Source organism: Ahaetulla prasina, chromosome 12 (assembly GCF_028640845.1).
Source record: "Ahaetulla prasina isolate Xishuangbanna chromosome 12, ASM2864084v1, whole genome shotgun sequence".
Taxonomy (NCBI): Eukaryota; Metazoa; Chordata; class Lepidosauria; order Squamata; family Colubridae; genus Ahaetulla; species Ahaetulla prasina.
Window position 1 is genome coordinate 26,557,816 of NC_080550.1, and position 16,494 is coordinate 26,574,309.

Genomic DNA, 16,494 nt, shown 5'->3' on the forward strand with positions numbered 1-16,494 from the left:
CGGGCCTCCCCCCCCACCAGAGGCAGGAAACAGCCTTTTTCCCTACTTCTGTGGGCCCAAGAGACCCAAAAATCAGCTGGCCAGAGTGCTCATGTGCCCACTGATATGACTACACATGCCACCTGTGGCAAGCGTGCCAGTTTCACCATAACAGTTCTAGGATGTTGGCTATTCCTGCCAGCTTATTAAAGCCGGAAGCCCTGTAACTCCAAGAGGGCTTCAGAGCAAGGGAGGGACACAAAGCGCACTGGTCAGGTCCCCTTTAAAGCAGGCCAGGCACATGGCCCTTCAGGAGGCGCCTGGCCCAGTTGCTTTCTGCAGGGAATGGGCGATTCAGCTGAAGGATGCCCAAAGGCCAGGGAACTGAGGCCAAAGGCCAGCTCACATGCTGCCCAAGGCATTTCACAGCCCTCCCTGGTGGAGCCAAGGCCCAGCAGTGCCCACATCTTCTTTCGTGGTGTCAAGATGGATGTCGCTTCACTACCAACCCCCACAATCTCTGTCCCTGTGTAGTGGGGTCCCAAGTGAGCAACCAAGGGAAACCCTAAAGAATCCCAGACCATGGTGTCTGATGTACAGCAGCTTTATTAAAGGGGGGGAGGAGAGAAGGAAGGCAGAGACTGGCGGCTTCATGGAGGGCTGGCTGAAGCCCAGCAGCTGCACAAGAGGCAGGTTGCCCACCACCTCTCGGGGGGGGGGGAACCTGCCAGGCTGGAAGAGGCGCCTGTGCTTGGCTTCCCAAGTGGGAAAGACAGTTTTCTCAGAAGCCACACAACTACCACGTGTCTCTTTTGATGGCTTTGCTGTTCCACTGATTCGAGAAGAGGCGTCATAGGATGGATGGACCACGGGAGGCATTTGATGGCTGCAGCTGTGCAGGTCTCCCCGTTTCCCAGAATGCTTCTCCCCACTTGGGGTTCTGAAGGGACAATCAGACGGTGCAGTTGGGGAGGCAGAGCACCCCGACATCAACCTGGCACTGGACGGGTGCGCAGCTAGTAAAGCTCATTGGTTGAGAAGCTGATGGCTGCTTTCTCCTGCCCTCTGCTTTCAGATGGGGGGAGACACACCAGAAGATTCAGGGCTCCATCATACAAGTGTTCGTAACATAAAGGAGGGGTTGCAGTGCGAATATTTGGGGGTCAGTTTTGCAACTTCTGTCCTACTTGATAGACGTGATGTTCCATTTCTGTGGACGTTCTGCCAAATACCTCAGAGTAACTATCTCTACCGGAACTGAAGCAGCACTAAAAATATTTCCTTGGTGAGATGAGCAGCTGAGAAAAACCAACACGGACAAGTTGTCTTTTTTAAGAGCCACAGCATATGCCAACTTTGCAAAGCTTTACCCCAGGAGGAAGACTTTCCACACAAGCATCCCATCCTGGACAGAGACATACGAGGGTTTCTCAAAAGAAAGAAAAGGCAATTTAATGTGTTATGGTTAGTCAGAATCAACCCTGTCAGTTGTTGTGGTCCGCCAGCAGCCTGTGGACCTAGCAACAGAGTTGGACAGTGATGAGGCTGGAGAAGGCCCGGATGAGGGCTCTGCATCGGAGGCTGAGGTGGGGCCAGGGCCATCAGGGAGGGATGTGCAGACTCTGGAGCCTCTGAAGACTGACAGTAGTGAGGCAGAGGAAGAGGAGGAGCCTGTTCCTTATGCACGCATGAGAAGAGGTGCCAGAAGGCATGAGCAGCTCAAGCAGAGAGGATGACTCGGGAGTAGGGCCAAGAGATGATTGGCCCATCCCATAAGGCTTAAAAGACCAGCAGCGGTGTTTGGCGGAAAACAATGTAGGTAGCTTCGTCTTCTTGCATTTATTTTTGTATCCGTGTCTTCTGAAAGTTTGCCAAGAAAGGCCTTTGGCAGTTTGCCTAATTGGACCAAGATTTGTGATATGACTGAGGAATTTGTTTTGGGAGGAATCTGATTTAATTTAGTTGAACTACGTTGAGAATGAAGTAATTCTCAGGTGTTCAAATAAAGTTTGCTTTTTTCACTGACTGAGTTTCCTACCTACTTGGGCCTGGGTCACATCAGTGAATAGTTTAAAATACTGTGCTAACTGCTTTCTATTGGAAAATGGAGGTGGGGGTGCCTTATATTCCTGTCATAGGAACGACGAGAACTGTTTCTAGCAAGAAAGCAAGTCACTTTTCCTTGAGCGCCTTGTGTTGAATCTCTGGGCACAGAGTTTGGGAGAAGGATATCCGCTCCAAGCAGGCAGACTGAACAGGGCGCACTTGAAATTAGGCTGGCTATTCATGGGAGCCGTAGTCCTGGGGAAGGCTACCCTCGCAAAGCGGCCGAGAGTCTCCTAGGCCAGCTCAGAGGATGCCGGAGTGTTTGCACACAGGACCGGAAGTCACCTCAAGTGATGAAGTTTGGGGGGGGGGACACACGACACACAGCCAAGTGACGGATGATGAAAAGCGAGGGAAATGCTTGTGCTATGCGCTGCTGCTCCTCCTACTCTCCCCCCAGCCTAGCCAGAGTACGAAGCCATCTGGAAAAATCCTCCCTGTTCACTTGGACACCTGGTGGATGGCGTGAGCCAGGTAAGCCACGTTGCCCGAGGTGAGGCCTGCAACGGAGATGCGACCATCCTTGGTCATGTAGACGGAGAATTCTTTGGTTAACCGCTCCACCTGGAAAACAGAAGGTTCAGTTCAGGGGGAGGCCTACCCAAGGCCCACCCTGAAAGTCCAGCCACTGGGTCTCCCGAGGAGCCTGGCTGGCCGGCCAAGCAGCGGAGACACACACACACATACCCGAACTGCTTCCTTCTTCGCTGCAGCAAAGGCAGCACCAACATGGGAGGGGAAATCCCTCCCTTATCCTGCGGTTTTCTGGGCATCACCAGCTACATTCACTATTTTAATTTTTCACTAATTTATATGCTACACTGCAGCAGAAAAGTTATTTCAAAACAACACAAAGAAACTAAGAGCCCAGGTGATTCCCAACGACCAAGATTGAGGGCACTTCCAACAAGTTCAAGGAGCATCGCAAGACCATGACCGGGAAGGGGGTTGGGGTCTCTCCTCTGGAGCCTCTCTGGCCAGCAGACCAGACACAAAGTTCTCAGGGATTTCACTGCCCTCCACACAAACTGACAGATCTGAACCTGGCTCAGAAGCCGACAGGCAACCTGCACAGTTGTTTCAACTGTGAAAAACACAAACAGGGGTGTCATTATTTTGTAGGCTTGAACTACATACACATACAAACACAAACACACCTCAGCCTGTACTTGATCAGGTCTTGAAAACCAGAGAGGACAGTACACACCTCTTCTTTTAATACTTTTTAAAAAAAGACTCTAGACTCTAGAGCAATACAGAGCAAGTTTGCTGTAGTGCTTAAGGTGCTGATCCAAAAATCTGGAGGCTGTGAATTCTAGTCCCACTTTAGCTATGAAAGCCAACTGGGTGATGTTGAGCCTATCGTCAAGAGACGGTGAGTTTTAGTCCAGCCTTAGAGGCATGAATGTTTACTGACTTGACTTTGGGTTAGTCACTCTTTCTCAGCCCAACCCACCTCATAGGGCTGTTGTGAAGAAAATAGGGTGTGTGTTGGAAATGTTTGCCGCTTTGAGTTATACATGTGAAAGTAATAAAGGCAGGATATGAATGAATCAAGGAAGGAAGGAAGGTTGGCCTCTTAATTTACAAATCTAAGATCCCCATTGTAGCCCCTTCATCAAAGCACCTGGGGCTGAGTAGAGATGAAAATAAGGATCCCCCTTAAAGCAGGGGAGGCAAGCTTCCCAGGGTCGGGCTGCTAAATAAAGGGGGCAAGAGGTGAACAGAGCCCAACTAGGGTCGAGGCAGCCCAGCCCCCCTTCTTACCTGTTCCGGCTTCAGTCCCGTGAAGCAGAACATGCCGATCTGATCCGTGATGTGCTGCCAGTTATGAGAAGAACCTTCCTTCTTCAGATTGGCCACCAGCTGGGTGCGCATGCCGATAATGCGATCGGCCATTCCCTTCACCTCTGCTAGCCTGCCCAGAGAAGCAGAAAGGGTGCTCAGCAGCAGGGAGAGCAGATCCACTACTAACACCCGGGCCCTCCCAGTTCTGCTCTCCATGACCCCCATCTCAGAATCCAGAGGGAGAAGCAAGCAGAGGCATTTCCGTTAAGGGCAGACTACTTGGCCCTCCATTCAGAGTCGGACTGCTCCCCTTTCCCAGGGCGAAGGAGATTCAGAAGGCACCTTATGTCACTTGACAAGGTCATCCCCCACCACTGGCCCATCCTGGCACTCCCTTCAAAACCTCTGCAGCTATGCCAGGAGCAGCCCAGCCCAACATGATGCCGCACCGAAGCGCTTTGGGCAGAGCAGCATTCGGTCCAGACAGGATCTCACCCGAGGCCCACCTACCCAAAGGCTTCTGGCTCCAAAGCTAAAGCACAGAAGAGGATCCGGCTGCTGCTCTGCCTCCCAGGACCCTTACCATTCCTTTCGCAGATCAGGGCTGTTTAGAATAATGGAAGCTATCCGAGCCCCATTGATGGGGGGGTTGGAATACATGGGGCGGATCAGGATCTTGAGCTGGGACTCCACTCTCTTGGCTTCCTCGGAGTCCTTGCAAATGACAGTGAAGGCTCCCACACGCTCCCCTAGAGACAGAAGCCAAGTTGAGTGTGGACCCCTCCTCACTACTCCAACACCACCACCCAGGCACACACACTCCCTTGCAGCCCCTCTTGCCTCCTTCCCCGGCCCTGTTGGCTGGAGCAACCCCTGGCCTAGTCCTGTCCTGAAGACCATCATCCTGGGATTCATTTCTTCAAGATGGAGGGTTCAACCCTGTCACAGCCACAGGAGAGCTCCAAACCCTTCCTTTTCTCTCTCCCCACACACACCCCAAAGAGCAGGTGGGCTGCTGGTGTGTGTAGAGCAGCACAGAAGTCCAACTCCCTGTCCGGGCCTGTTACACACATGGAGCTAAACCTCCTTGCAAGGAGGCGGTTGGAGGACAGGGCAGCTAGGAGGTGTGGGCTCACAGGCGCACCTCCCCTGCATGCCCTGCCCAGAGGCTTGGCCACTGCAGCCAAGGCGGAAGCAGGCCCTGCCAGGTGAAAGTCTTGCCCATCTTTTCCCCCAGTGACAGCTGCTGGTGCCAGGCCAGCCACAAGGGAGAGGGGGGAACTTCGGTTAGCTGCATCCCCTATTTTGGGGTGGGGGCAGCATCTACCGTGCTGTAGAAACCCAGCCAGTTTGGTTAGTGTTGGAGGCATTTATTGTGCGCTCCTGGGAGCGGCTCAATTTAGCAGGTGGAGACCCCAATGTAGGCTCTTGACTGGGGGCTACTGTACCCGGAATTGGGCCCCCGATGGCATGAACCGCCCAGTAGACAGACACAAAGCCCCTGCACCCTTTTTGTGTGCAGCAAGCAGGCTCTGGCTAGCCATGGTTTCTGGGAGCAACCCAAGTGAACCCCCCCTTCCCTCAGTCACGGCATCCCCATTTCTCCTGGGGACACCCCAGAAACTCGCCTTTCTAGCCTTTCCTTGCGGTCCTGGGGAGGAAGAGTCAAGGCTTACCGTAGAGGCCCATGTTCTTGGCGTATGACTGGGAGAGTACAATGTTAATGCCTTGCTCAATGAAGTGACGGACGGCCCATGAATCTCGGTTTATGTCCCCGCTGGCAAAACCCTGATAGGCCATGTCAAAGAAGGTGAAGAGGTTCCTTTTCTGGAAAAGAGTTTCCAAGGGTGGCCGCTGAAGCAAAACACCCAGCTGCTGGCCCTCCATTTGTACAATGGGTAGCTCAAGAAGCCACCTGAGGTGTTCATCCAAACCACCCTCTGCCAAAAAAACAAAAAAGCCCAGACCCCCAAAGCCCTGAAATGTGTAACACACAAGCATCCTATGCATGCAATTCAATACTGAAAAAAATCCAAAAACGCAGGAAGGCTGAAAGTCATTAGAGCATTGCCATGCCATGTCCTCATGGTTTCATTAGCTTTACGAATTAGCAGAATAAATAACTGGCTGGTGTGTAAAATAATAAATTACATAATAACGATTATCATCATGAACAAAAGATGGCCCCCTCCATCTACATCCACAGTATCAAAGCAAGGTTCCGTGGTGGCGCAGTGGTTAGAATGCAGTATTGCAGGCTAATTGAGCTCACTGCCAGGAGTTTGATCCTGACTGGCTCAAGGTTGGCCTTCCATCGTTTCGAGGTTGGGAAAACGAGGCGCCAGATGGTTGGGGGCAATACGCTGAAACTCAGAGAGTGCTGTGAAGCACATAGAAGTCTAAGTGCTATTGCTATTTCCAGAAGATGGAAGGAAACCTATCTCCAGGGTGAGATTCTCCTGAAAGCTGAGGCTTTCCCCCATCCCCGTGTCACATGGGCAGCACCCCCTAGCAGCCCGTCTCTTGCCGACTCCTTTTGGAGTAGGCAGTCCCTACGGCTGCCACTGGCACACCAGCCACCGCTAGACACAGCTTCCACCTGCGGCTTCAGCAAGATCTCCCTCTTTCCAAATCCCACCACAACAGCTCTGCTTCTCACAGGTTTACTCCGAGCTTGTTTCTTCCCATTCATTTCTTCACACCTTCCAGCTACAAGCTCGGCACCTCCACAGCAACCGGGACCAGAGTAGAGACAGAGTAGCTGATTGATGACCTCTCCCAGGAGAGGCTAAACAGTGAAGGGAGGGGACTAAGCCTTACAATCCCCCCGCCCCCCCAGCCCCAGGTGCTTGACTTCCCCAAACAACTCCCTGGAAGGAGGCAGGAGCAGAACTACTCCATCTCCAGCTTTCCAGGACACCGAGACCATCACCGTTCTCAAACATCGCTGAGAAGTCCCGACGAGACCAAGAAGCCTGGTCTGAATCCTGATCGAAAGGGATCCAGACAATCTGCAGCTGATTCCCTATCGTTTTTCAGTCATTTTCCTCCAAACCCGAGAGGAACACACACCACAGAGGTCCAAAGACAGGTAAGTATTTGGACTCCACCACATTCGTATCTGGGTGTCTGCGTTACTCCTCTAGGTGCCTCTTTACTCCCACCATTTCTGTAGCTCCACTGAAAATCAGGGAGTTGGTCAGGATCAGTGACTACAGAGAGGCCTTGGCTCCAGTCCCACCTGTGCCCTTTCCCTCGGCCTAGGAGGCCCACCGGGACTGGCTCAGCTATTCAGCACTGCAACCAACTGGTTGGGAGTTCTCCGATCAGAGGTCCTTGAAAAAAAATTTTTTTTTGAATTTATATTCCGCCCTTCTCCGAAGACTCAGGGCGGCTTATAGTGTGTAAGGCAATAGTCTCATCCTATTTGTATATTTATATACAAAGTCAACTTATTGCCCCCCCCAACAATCTGGGTCCTCATTTTACCTACCTTATAAAGGATGGAAGGCTGAGTCAACCTTGGGCCTGGTGGGACTCCAGCCTGCAGTAATTGTAACTGCAGGCAGCTGTGTGTTAATAACAGGCTGCATTAGCCTGGTGAGCCACTTCTGAAAGCACCATATATTGAACAAGACAGCTTGTTTTCCCCCAACAGCTTCCCTTCTACCTTCAGTGGACCACAAGTGAGTCCCATGTGGGTCCAGGATGCTCCCATCCCACAGGCTTTTCAACTACCACCACCCTTCTCCACCCACCCAGCCCCCTCTGTCCTCCTTCAGCCACTGAAAGGCCTCTTCCTGAAGGGGGAAAGGATTATGTTTCATACTTCATACTCTAATAATTCAAAAAAGGCAAATGTTTGCTGGATAAGATAGAAAAAAAAAACCCAAATAACCATCTGATCCCCTCTCAAAAGTAATTTTGTTACCAGCATGAGCTGCAAACCTTGTCTCAAGTTCAAAGCACTCTTTTAAAGTTGTACTTTGAAAAAACTTCCCCTTGTAAAATAAAATATTAAGAACAATATGAAAAATAGATATAAATGTAAAAGAAAATCTGATTTTTAGGTACAAAAATAAAATAAAATTGTAAAGTAAAAATCAAGATGCCCTGCCCTTCGCTTGAGTGTGACCCGCCAGTCAATGAGAGCGGCTACTGCATTTTCACAGATATGCCAACTACATATCTTTAAAAAAAAAAACAAATCCCAACGTAATTAAAATCAAATGAAACATCCATTTTCCCTGCACCCTACAGGCCCCAAAGGACGTCCCACGAGCACAGCCAAACCCCGCAAGGGCTGAAGGGAGACCCCTGCCTGGGCCCAGCACTCACCTTCACTGCTACCGCCAGCTCCTTCCATTGCTCTGGACGAGGGTCCACTCCAGTGGGGTTGTGAGCGCAGGCATGGAATAGAATAATGCTCTTTTCTGGAATTTTCTTTTAAAAAAAAAGAGGATGCAGGGATAAGGCACGTATCACAATCCCCTTAAATAAGAAGTCATTTCCCGCATCACAAAACATGGCAAACCCCTCTTCTCATAGTTGCAGTTCCATGCATGAGATAAAAGAGCCCCTGCCTACGGAATGAACCTTCCACACACCACCTTGGATTTTTTTAAAGTGGCTACAGGACTTCAGCTTCAATCAGCCTTGCCTCTCACGGGTGTTTCCTGGGCTACATCTTTCCGCACATGTGATCCTCCCACCGTTATCTACCCATAAGTGTAAACTTACAGAAATGTCTTCCAAAGCTCCAGTGAAGTCAAAGCCGCACGTTTTGGGATCATAGTAACGATAGCTTTGTAGCTGCATTCCGGCATCTCTGAAAATGGGGGTGTGATTCCCCCAGGAAGGCTTGGGGAGGAACACGTCACGGCTGGAGCTGAAGAATCGTTGCTAAATGGGAAGAAAGGGGGAGGCAGCTGAGTTGGAGCTGGTAGATGGCTCAATGAGCCCTATTCTCTACATGTAAAGATTTTAAATGAGCACTCACCAAGAAGTTGGCACCAACCCTTAAAGATCCAGTTCCAGAAATTGTCTGCACGGTAACATACTGAAAGGATGCAGAGGAGGCACATGAGAAATCCAGATACCAACAAGGAAAGAGAGAGATTGTTGTAGTTTAGCAAATATTGAGCTGCTCTCATATTTTGCAGCCGAAAACCTTAAAGAAGCAGGAAATTGGAGCCCAAAATCCACCTTCCCCCAGAGCTAACAGTTACAAATTTGGAGAAGGGAAGTTTCAAAAAAATCCACAGGGCCACAGGTTATATACCTCTGCTGTGAGGATAGTCATGCTCAACCAACTGAAAAGAACCATTGCAATTTCCAACTGCTTTTGTGATACTAGAGAGCATCAACTGAGCAGAGCGAAGCTACTCACAACGAAGTTTGAGGCCAGACAGCCCCTTCCCTGGAATTATTTAATTTGTGCAATGGGTGGGATTGCAAGGTTTCAGTGGGGAATTAAGATACAAGCAGCTCCAAAGGTCCCATTTTTGACCTTGGGAGAGCTAAAGGTTAGCTAATCTCCAAGTTGGGTTCCCAGATACAGCTAACCTAAGGAAGAGGTTGTTTATTTAGGGCTAATTCTACTTCCTGCACATTATGTGATTAAATTAACTATGTCTCTTTGGGATAGCCACAGTATATATTCTTCTGGAAACAGTCCCTGTGAGCATGTTTTGAGGAGAGATCAAGAGATCACATTAAACTGTAGGATTGATCCGTGGTGGCACATCCAAGCCAAACACAAAGAAAATGTGGAGTTTCAGCATTTTGAGACAAAACCACATTTACATGTCCCACATATTACCTATTCCAACAAATGGGATGAAAGGAGATGGTTCACCTGCTGAAACGCTGCCTCTCTGGGACCCAGAACCTCCAAGTGTTTTCAGAATTAGATGCATTTTCACCATGGGGTTATACAGTTACTTTCACCTTTTCCAACAGAGCAATTGGGGGTAACTGATTTCAAAGGCTCAGCTAAAGCCTCTACAGAAGTCAACTCTTCATCCACAAACGATCCAAATCTTGCACAGCAAAGACAGCTTCTGATACAGGAACCTCTGTCTGAATGCACTTGAGAAATATTTCATTTGGCTCCTTACCCGGCCACTCTGTATAACCTCATTTGTTTCTCCCAAAGCCAGTTCAGCTGATGCCTTGTTGAAGTCTGCTAGCCCAGATATGGGCAAATATTCCTTGTCCATCTTCTTAGCAGCTATCTGGGCTTCTGCCTAGACCATAAAGACATTCAATTTACTGTCGATTTCTCCCACCTGTAAATTGGAAATATTCACCCAATACTGTTCCTAGATTACTATTCTAAATAAAGCGGGGTTTCAACAGGGAGGAGAAGGGAGTTTGTAGGATTATGAATACGGTGTAAAGAATTAGTCAAATAATTGAGAGCTCGAGCAGTAACAACTTTTCTAGCTCAGGTGCATTTTGCTAGTCATTACTCATTCCCTTGGCTAGGCTTGCCTTCAAGTGGCCAATACCTACCTGTGGTTACTTTCCTGACATTTTCAGTGCAGAAAAGGCAAACACCTAAATTCAGGTTGTCCTGCCCCCTTCTTACATCTCCACATTTGTTCTCTGAACTGTCTTGTTAATATTTGTTAATCTTGTTAATCTTTTCTGAGAGAGCAAGATCCCTCAGAAAAGCTGAACCATCCCTTATGTAAGGCCAAGCCTGCATCCCACTGATAGTTCTCTCACTTACTTTACATTTTCATTTTGACTACTGCAAACACCAAACCCCTGGTGCTGCTTCAGGGATTTCTTTTTTTTTTTTTATTGAAAGAGTTTTAAAAAAACAAAAACATTTTCCCCCCCTTTTTCCCCCTCCCTCCCAAAAAACAAAACAAAACACCCCCCTCCCTCCCCCACCCGGCTTCCCGGATTATTCAAAATGTACTGAAGAAGAAGATAAAGTTCCTGCCACAATTTTTCCTTTTGGGAATTATAACGGATTGTACAGGGATTGAGACTAAATTGATTCTGAACTTAATAACAGCAGCAAGACTGTTGATTGGACAATACTGGAAGAAAGAAGAGATACCTACAATAGAAGAATGGATACTGAAAGTTATTAATTTGGCTGAGATAGCTAAAATCTCAGCGTTTTTAAAAGACAATACGCAGGAAAGATATTTAATTGAATGGAAAAAATGGATTGATTATCTACAAAACAGATATCAGATTAAGAAATATCAGATTGCCTTTGAATAATTAGAAAGTTATTTTATGTAATGGGGAGGGGGTTGGGAGACGAAAAGCTTTGGATGTGGTTATTTGGATTGGAAGGGAAAATTTTATTCTATGTTTGGTTTATGTATAATAATACCTTGTGATTGACCAGGGATTTCTTAATAGGCAGATTGTCCATTTAATCAAGCCATTCCTCCGGTCTCCTCCTTCAGGCTTAGGTGAGACGAGTTCATGCTGCTAAAAGACCCACTCAAGACGGAGGAAGCCACTCTGGAGTCTCTGGATTGGATCCCACCAGGAAAGACTATAATCCCCCACCCATCATGCACAGCCACGTTGAGCCCAAGGCAAGAAAGGAAGGGACTTCGAGAGAAGCTCCAGCTGCTCCCAAATCCTGAAACTTCACTCGGAGCCCCATCAGGGCCGATGGCCGGACTATTGCCCACCCAGCCGGGGTGGCTGGGAAACGGGGCCAAGGCAGACACCGTCCACAGGCAGCCCAATTAACGACGCAGGACTGACCCCAGGCGGGGGCATGGCTTACTTTGCGGACGCAGTTCAGGACGTGGGGCTTCCCGTTGTCATCCCGGTAGGCGCCCACTCCCAGGTTCATCTTCTTGGCGCTGCCGTCCCTCTTGAAGGCCTCCGTCACCCCCAGAATCGGGTCGGGGGGGCCCATCTCCACGTGAGCCCACCAGGAGCTGCGGCGTCCAGGAAGGGGAGGTCAGCCCGGCGGCCTGCCCTCGCAAGGGAAGCCGCGCCCTCGCCCACCCACGGCCGCCGCCGCCGCCGCCTCCCCCCCACCCGCAGGCCGAGGCCCCTCCAGGCTCGCGCGGCCCAGAGACTTGCAGGGAGGGGACCGCCGCCTTCCCTCACGGCCGCCAGCCACAGCGCGGGCCACCAGGCCGACTCTCGCCGCCATGGGGCGCCGCAGAAGCGGGGCGAGGCTGGGCCGGAGCAGCGGGACCCCCCGTCGGTCGAGGCCGCGACCCTGCCCCCGCCCGCGCGCCTCCGCTCCAAGGGCACCGAGGCCGCCCGCGAGGCCGCCAATCCGAGGCCGCCCAGGCGCTCCCGCCCCCCCGAGCCGCCCAATCACGGCCGCCCTCCTCGCCGCGATCCCGCAACGGGGTCCGCCGAAGGACAAAAAGGGGTCGCCCGGCTTCGTCTCTCCTGGTCCTCTCGGCCGCGTTCCCAGGTGCCGGCGCCGTTACCTGGCTCGGACCGCGAGGGCGGCCACGCGGGGAGGCAGGAGCGAACGGCCACCGGAGCACAGGAGCGCCATGGCAGCGGAGCGGGCGAAAGGATCCTGCGAACCTGCTGCTTCCCGGAGTCGGAAGGGGCGGGGCTTAATCTCCTCGGACGGAAGTCTCGCAATCACCGGGTCCTTTCAAGGCGCTACTCGACGTCCCGCGCATGCGCCGTTCATTGAGCTGCCGTCGCGCTTTGCTGGTGGCGCCGAATTTCGTCTCACCTGGGGTTGCTAAGGGCAACGGCGGGCCTGGGCCGCCGGGATCAAAGAGAGCCCGCGTGGCCGCCTGAGGCCCAAAGCAAGCAAGCAAGGAAGGAAGGAAGGAAGGCTGGCTGCCTGCTCTAGGAAGGATTCTCTAGGGGGGGGAAATAAATGAAATACTATAAGAAATATTAGAAAGGAGTAAACAGGATTTGAATAGATAGGAAGGGAATATGTATGTAACTGGAGTGTGATTGAATGTACAAAAAGTATACATGGAATAAGCATGACGTTATATTGTAGTCTACACGAAAGAAAAAGTGTTGGAAAAGTATGTACCAGACAAGTCGCACCATGTCTCATGTTTTTAAATTGTATATTTAATAAAACTTTTTTGTTAAAAAAACCAAAACAAAGAATACTGGACCTTTTCCAGATGGAAACCAAACTACGTTGTCGGCCTTTGTTGATAAACTTGAATGGCACCACCAGAGGATCATCTTCCTGATCCACCAGCCTTGGATCTTTTTGATCACGGTGTCCTTCTGGAGTCCGGACCATCCGTGAAGGTTGGGATTGGGGAGCAGTGCCCTGTGGTGGACCTCCTGGCTGAGTAGGGGATTCTACTAGGTGGCTGGGGAGAGAGGTGGGCTCCTCAGGCTCTCCAGTGTGGAGTGCCACCATGCTTGACATCTGCCAACCCGAGATGAGGATTCATCAATCCTTTGATATCAAGGAATGCATCTCTACTTTGGGAAGAATTTCTGGATGGGTGTCTGGAGGCTGGACCCAGCTCCTACTGGGTGGGGAAAAATAGACTTGAGATTGAATCTCAGCAAGACAGAAGAGCTGTGAATTTGGAAGCCTGTTGATTCAATTACAGTCTGTAGGAAGTTAGCACCCACCCACCCCTCCTAGAAGAATGAAATATTTTAGAAAATATTAAAGGCAGAATATATTTCCCTGGATGAGAAGAATGCAGTTTCCTGCCTCCCCACACCTTTGTCAATGGGTCTGAGGCAGAAACTCATTCTCCCCACCTTTGTCAATGGGACCATCATCTGCAACACAATAGGACACATCTAGCAACAGAAACTCACCACACAGCACCTGGGAAGATTACATCAGCCAGCAAGGCTAGCTAAGACCCCCACCCCCTGGGAGTCTGACAACCAATCAGGATACTCTTCTTGTGCCCCAGGAAATTCAAATCTCAGAGAAAGCATAAAGCCAGGGCTCACACAACTTCCCTTCCCTTTTCTGTTCAGGAACTCAAGCCATGTGATCCTGACCACCATTAAACCATCTTTCCAAGCAGCCTCCATGTTTCCACTGTCTTTATCCCCACTTGGAACTGCACCCAGATGGACATTTCTTCCAACAAGTCTTAGCTTTGGTCCTAGACATGATGGTGCCAAGAAATGATCTCTCCCAAGGACTTCACATAAAACAGGAAAGAATTAGGGTAGAATTACATAATTCTAGAATCAAAATGCAGTTCTCTGTTCTAAGTAACTTGCATCACCACAAGGTTTCCACAAGGTCTCTTTAGTTTCAGTAATTTCCAGAAAGCCAAAACTTTGGGGTAACCTCACTTCAAATGGACCTGTTCCAAAATATAGAGAAAAACAGCATTCACTGGCATCTATTGAATTGATTTCATAGAAAAGGATGGCAGATGGAAACCATTAGCAGTTTCTCCAACACCAATGAGTTGGATCAATGAATTCTGCTTGGAGATGGTGACCCTGAACATCCCTAGTCCCTAGGTGAAGTTTGTGAACTGAGGGAGAAAAGGGCCATCGGGATGTGAATCCTGAGTAAGCTGGTTCTGCAGGAACAGCTTTCTGGCTCTTCTTTCAAGTCTACCCTTGTTTATTTCTCAAAAAAGTTAGCTTTTACAATGACAGGTATCGGTGCTAATAGTAAGACAAATAGAAATCAAAATAAATTATGCAAACAAAAAAAATATGGAACAAGGAAGTCCAGTTGCCTCCTGAAAAAGCATCTCTGAGACAAACATGACCTGGATGACTGTGAATATCTAGAGACTTTTAGAAAAAAAGGTAAATTTATAACTGCTCTAGAGGATATCTGATGCTACTTTATTGTATCTTCTTTCCTGCTTGCTTTTAGCTCTTGATTTTTTTTCCTTTTATCCTCCCTACACTATAATAGTTTGTATCTTTGTTTTTAAATATTTTAATAAAATCACACACACACACACACACATATATCTCCCAGCCATTCTGGTGTTACGACTTCAGAATGGCTGGGAGGGAAACCGGAAGCATTATTGCTATTTTGAATACCTCTCAGCTTCTTAACAGCTCTGCTGGAGCAGCACTGAAGAAAATACTTGATAAGGAAATAGTTTAGTCACAAAAGAACCAGGTGAAAAAATGCAGTCTCCTTCTTGGTGGCCACCAGAGCAAGTCTGTCCAGTTGTTTTGGCAATGGATGCTGGCAACCACATCCTGGCCAGTGGTTTTTTTTATGTGGACAGATGTGTCCCTTTCCAAATTGTATTCTAAGCTGCAGCCCCTCACATTTTTCCTAATAATTGCTACAAAGATTTGGAAATTGGGCTGGAGACAGGCTTGGCTGTGGGCCAGTTTTCCTATTTATTTGTGGTTAGGCTACCTTCTGGAAAAGCCAAATGGTGCAAGGACTTCGCCTCTGGGCTATGGGTCTCGCTCTGAGGGCCAGCCAACCTCAGCGTCCCATGAGACCCCAAAGCAAAGGCAGCACTTGTCATTGTGAAGATCTGCCAGAGCCGGTCAAATCTGAGAAGCCACAGTAGCACAAAGTAGAAGGTGCAGGCTAAGCCATCTGAAGTGAGGGAAAAAGGAAGTTCCGGGTTAGTGACAGATGCCAGGTGAGGATGGCAGGCTGGGCACTGAGGGGCAAATCTGCCAGAGATCCTTACTCCAAAATGTAGATGGAGCAGAACAAAAAACTAAATGAGAGCTAAGCTCACTTCAGGAATGCAATGTAGGATAATTTGCAGGACTCTGTCCTGTCAGTGGGGGGAAGGACTATTTTGGGTTTTCTAAAAAACATGGTACAAGCCTGCCTGAGCCTGTCCAGATCAGTGGGATTCATGGCCAAGCAGGCATGAACAACATCAATACTGAACTCTTAGTCCCATTTAATCGGATTGGGGAGATTTAATTAATTCTGCATGCCCAGTCAGTCATGTGGTGAGCTATAATCCAGGATTTTTAAAAAAGGGCTGAGTTGTTTTACAACTCAGACGTCCCCCATTGATTTGAGTTTGCAGGTCAAGTATCGGCTTGGTGGTGCCCGGCCCAGGCCTTCCTCAGCCATATCTCCTCCTCCCTCAGTCAGATCCAACCGGGCAGCAGACGGGGCAAGGTGTGCAGAAACGCTGGGGGGGGGGCTGCTATGAGGAGCCCTCTGCATGTGAGTAATAGGGGTGCTTTGCAGAATTCCTGCCACCTTTTTAGAGCAGCCTGTGGGGGGATTTCAGATCAGTTCTGCTGCTGCTGGCGATGCACAAGCAGTTTCATCCATAAGAAGCCACCCAGATTCCGCTTGTGTCCAACTGTTGGGGCTATGCTGAGTGTTAAATGAGCCCTCTCCCTGTCTCCCCCCCCACCCCCAAGCAGTCTGCAGAGAGCCTTGGGGCTCCCCAAAGTAGCCAGTTTCTGTTCACAACCACAATCAAAAAGACACGTGAGCTGACTATCGTTGCCAGCAATTTACTCCGACGACAGATAACAGTTCTGGCAACGAACCTGCGATTGCCTGCCAAGTTCTCCTCAGACCAGCGTAATAGTAGTTCAGAAATAAACATAAGCCAAAGTCTTAATCACAAAATAGCACAGCCAAAGCTCTCAAGTCTGTTTTTGTCCGTCACGAAGCTCAATGGCAGCTCCACCCCTTTTTATACCCTGTGGGGTGTGGCTCCGTGACTCAGCACT

General features: G+C 49.5%; 1 protein-coding gene across 1 annotated transcript; it reads right to left on the reverse strand.

Annotated features, from left to right (window-relative positions):
• Positions 1 to 567: 567 nt before the first annotated feature.
• Positions 568 to 12,467, reverse strand: GOT2 (glutamic-oxaloacetic transaminase 2). Its single transcript, XM_058155223.1, has 10 exons — positions 12,309 to 12,467; positions 11,642 to 11,798; positions 9,993 to 10,121; positions 8,873 to 8,932; positions 8,614 to 8,775; positions 8,212 to 8,316; positions 5,550 to 5,700; positions 4,457 to 4,622; positions 3,853 to 4,003; positions 568 to 2,649 (listed from the first exon to the last, which is right to left on the reverse strand). The coding sequence occupies exons 1-10, from the start codon at positions 12,377 to 12,379 to the stop codon at positions 2,527 to 2,529; spliced, it is 1,275 nt and encodes a 424-aa protein (XP_058011206.1). The 5' UTR covers positions 12,380 to 12,467; the 3' UTR covers positions 568 to 2,526.
• Positions 12,468 to 16,494: the final 4,027 nt, after the last annotated feature.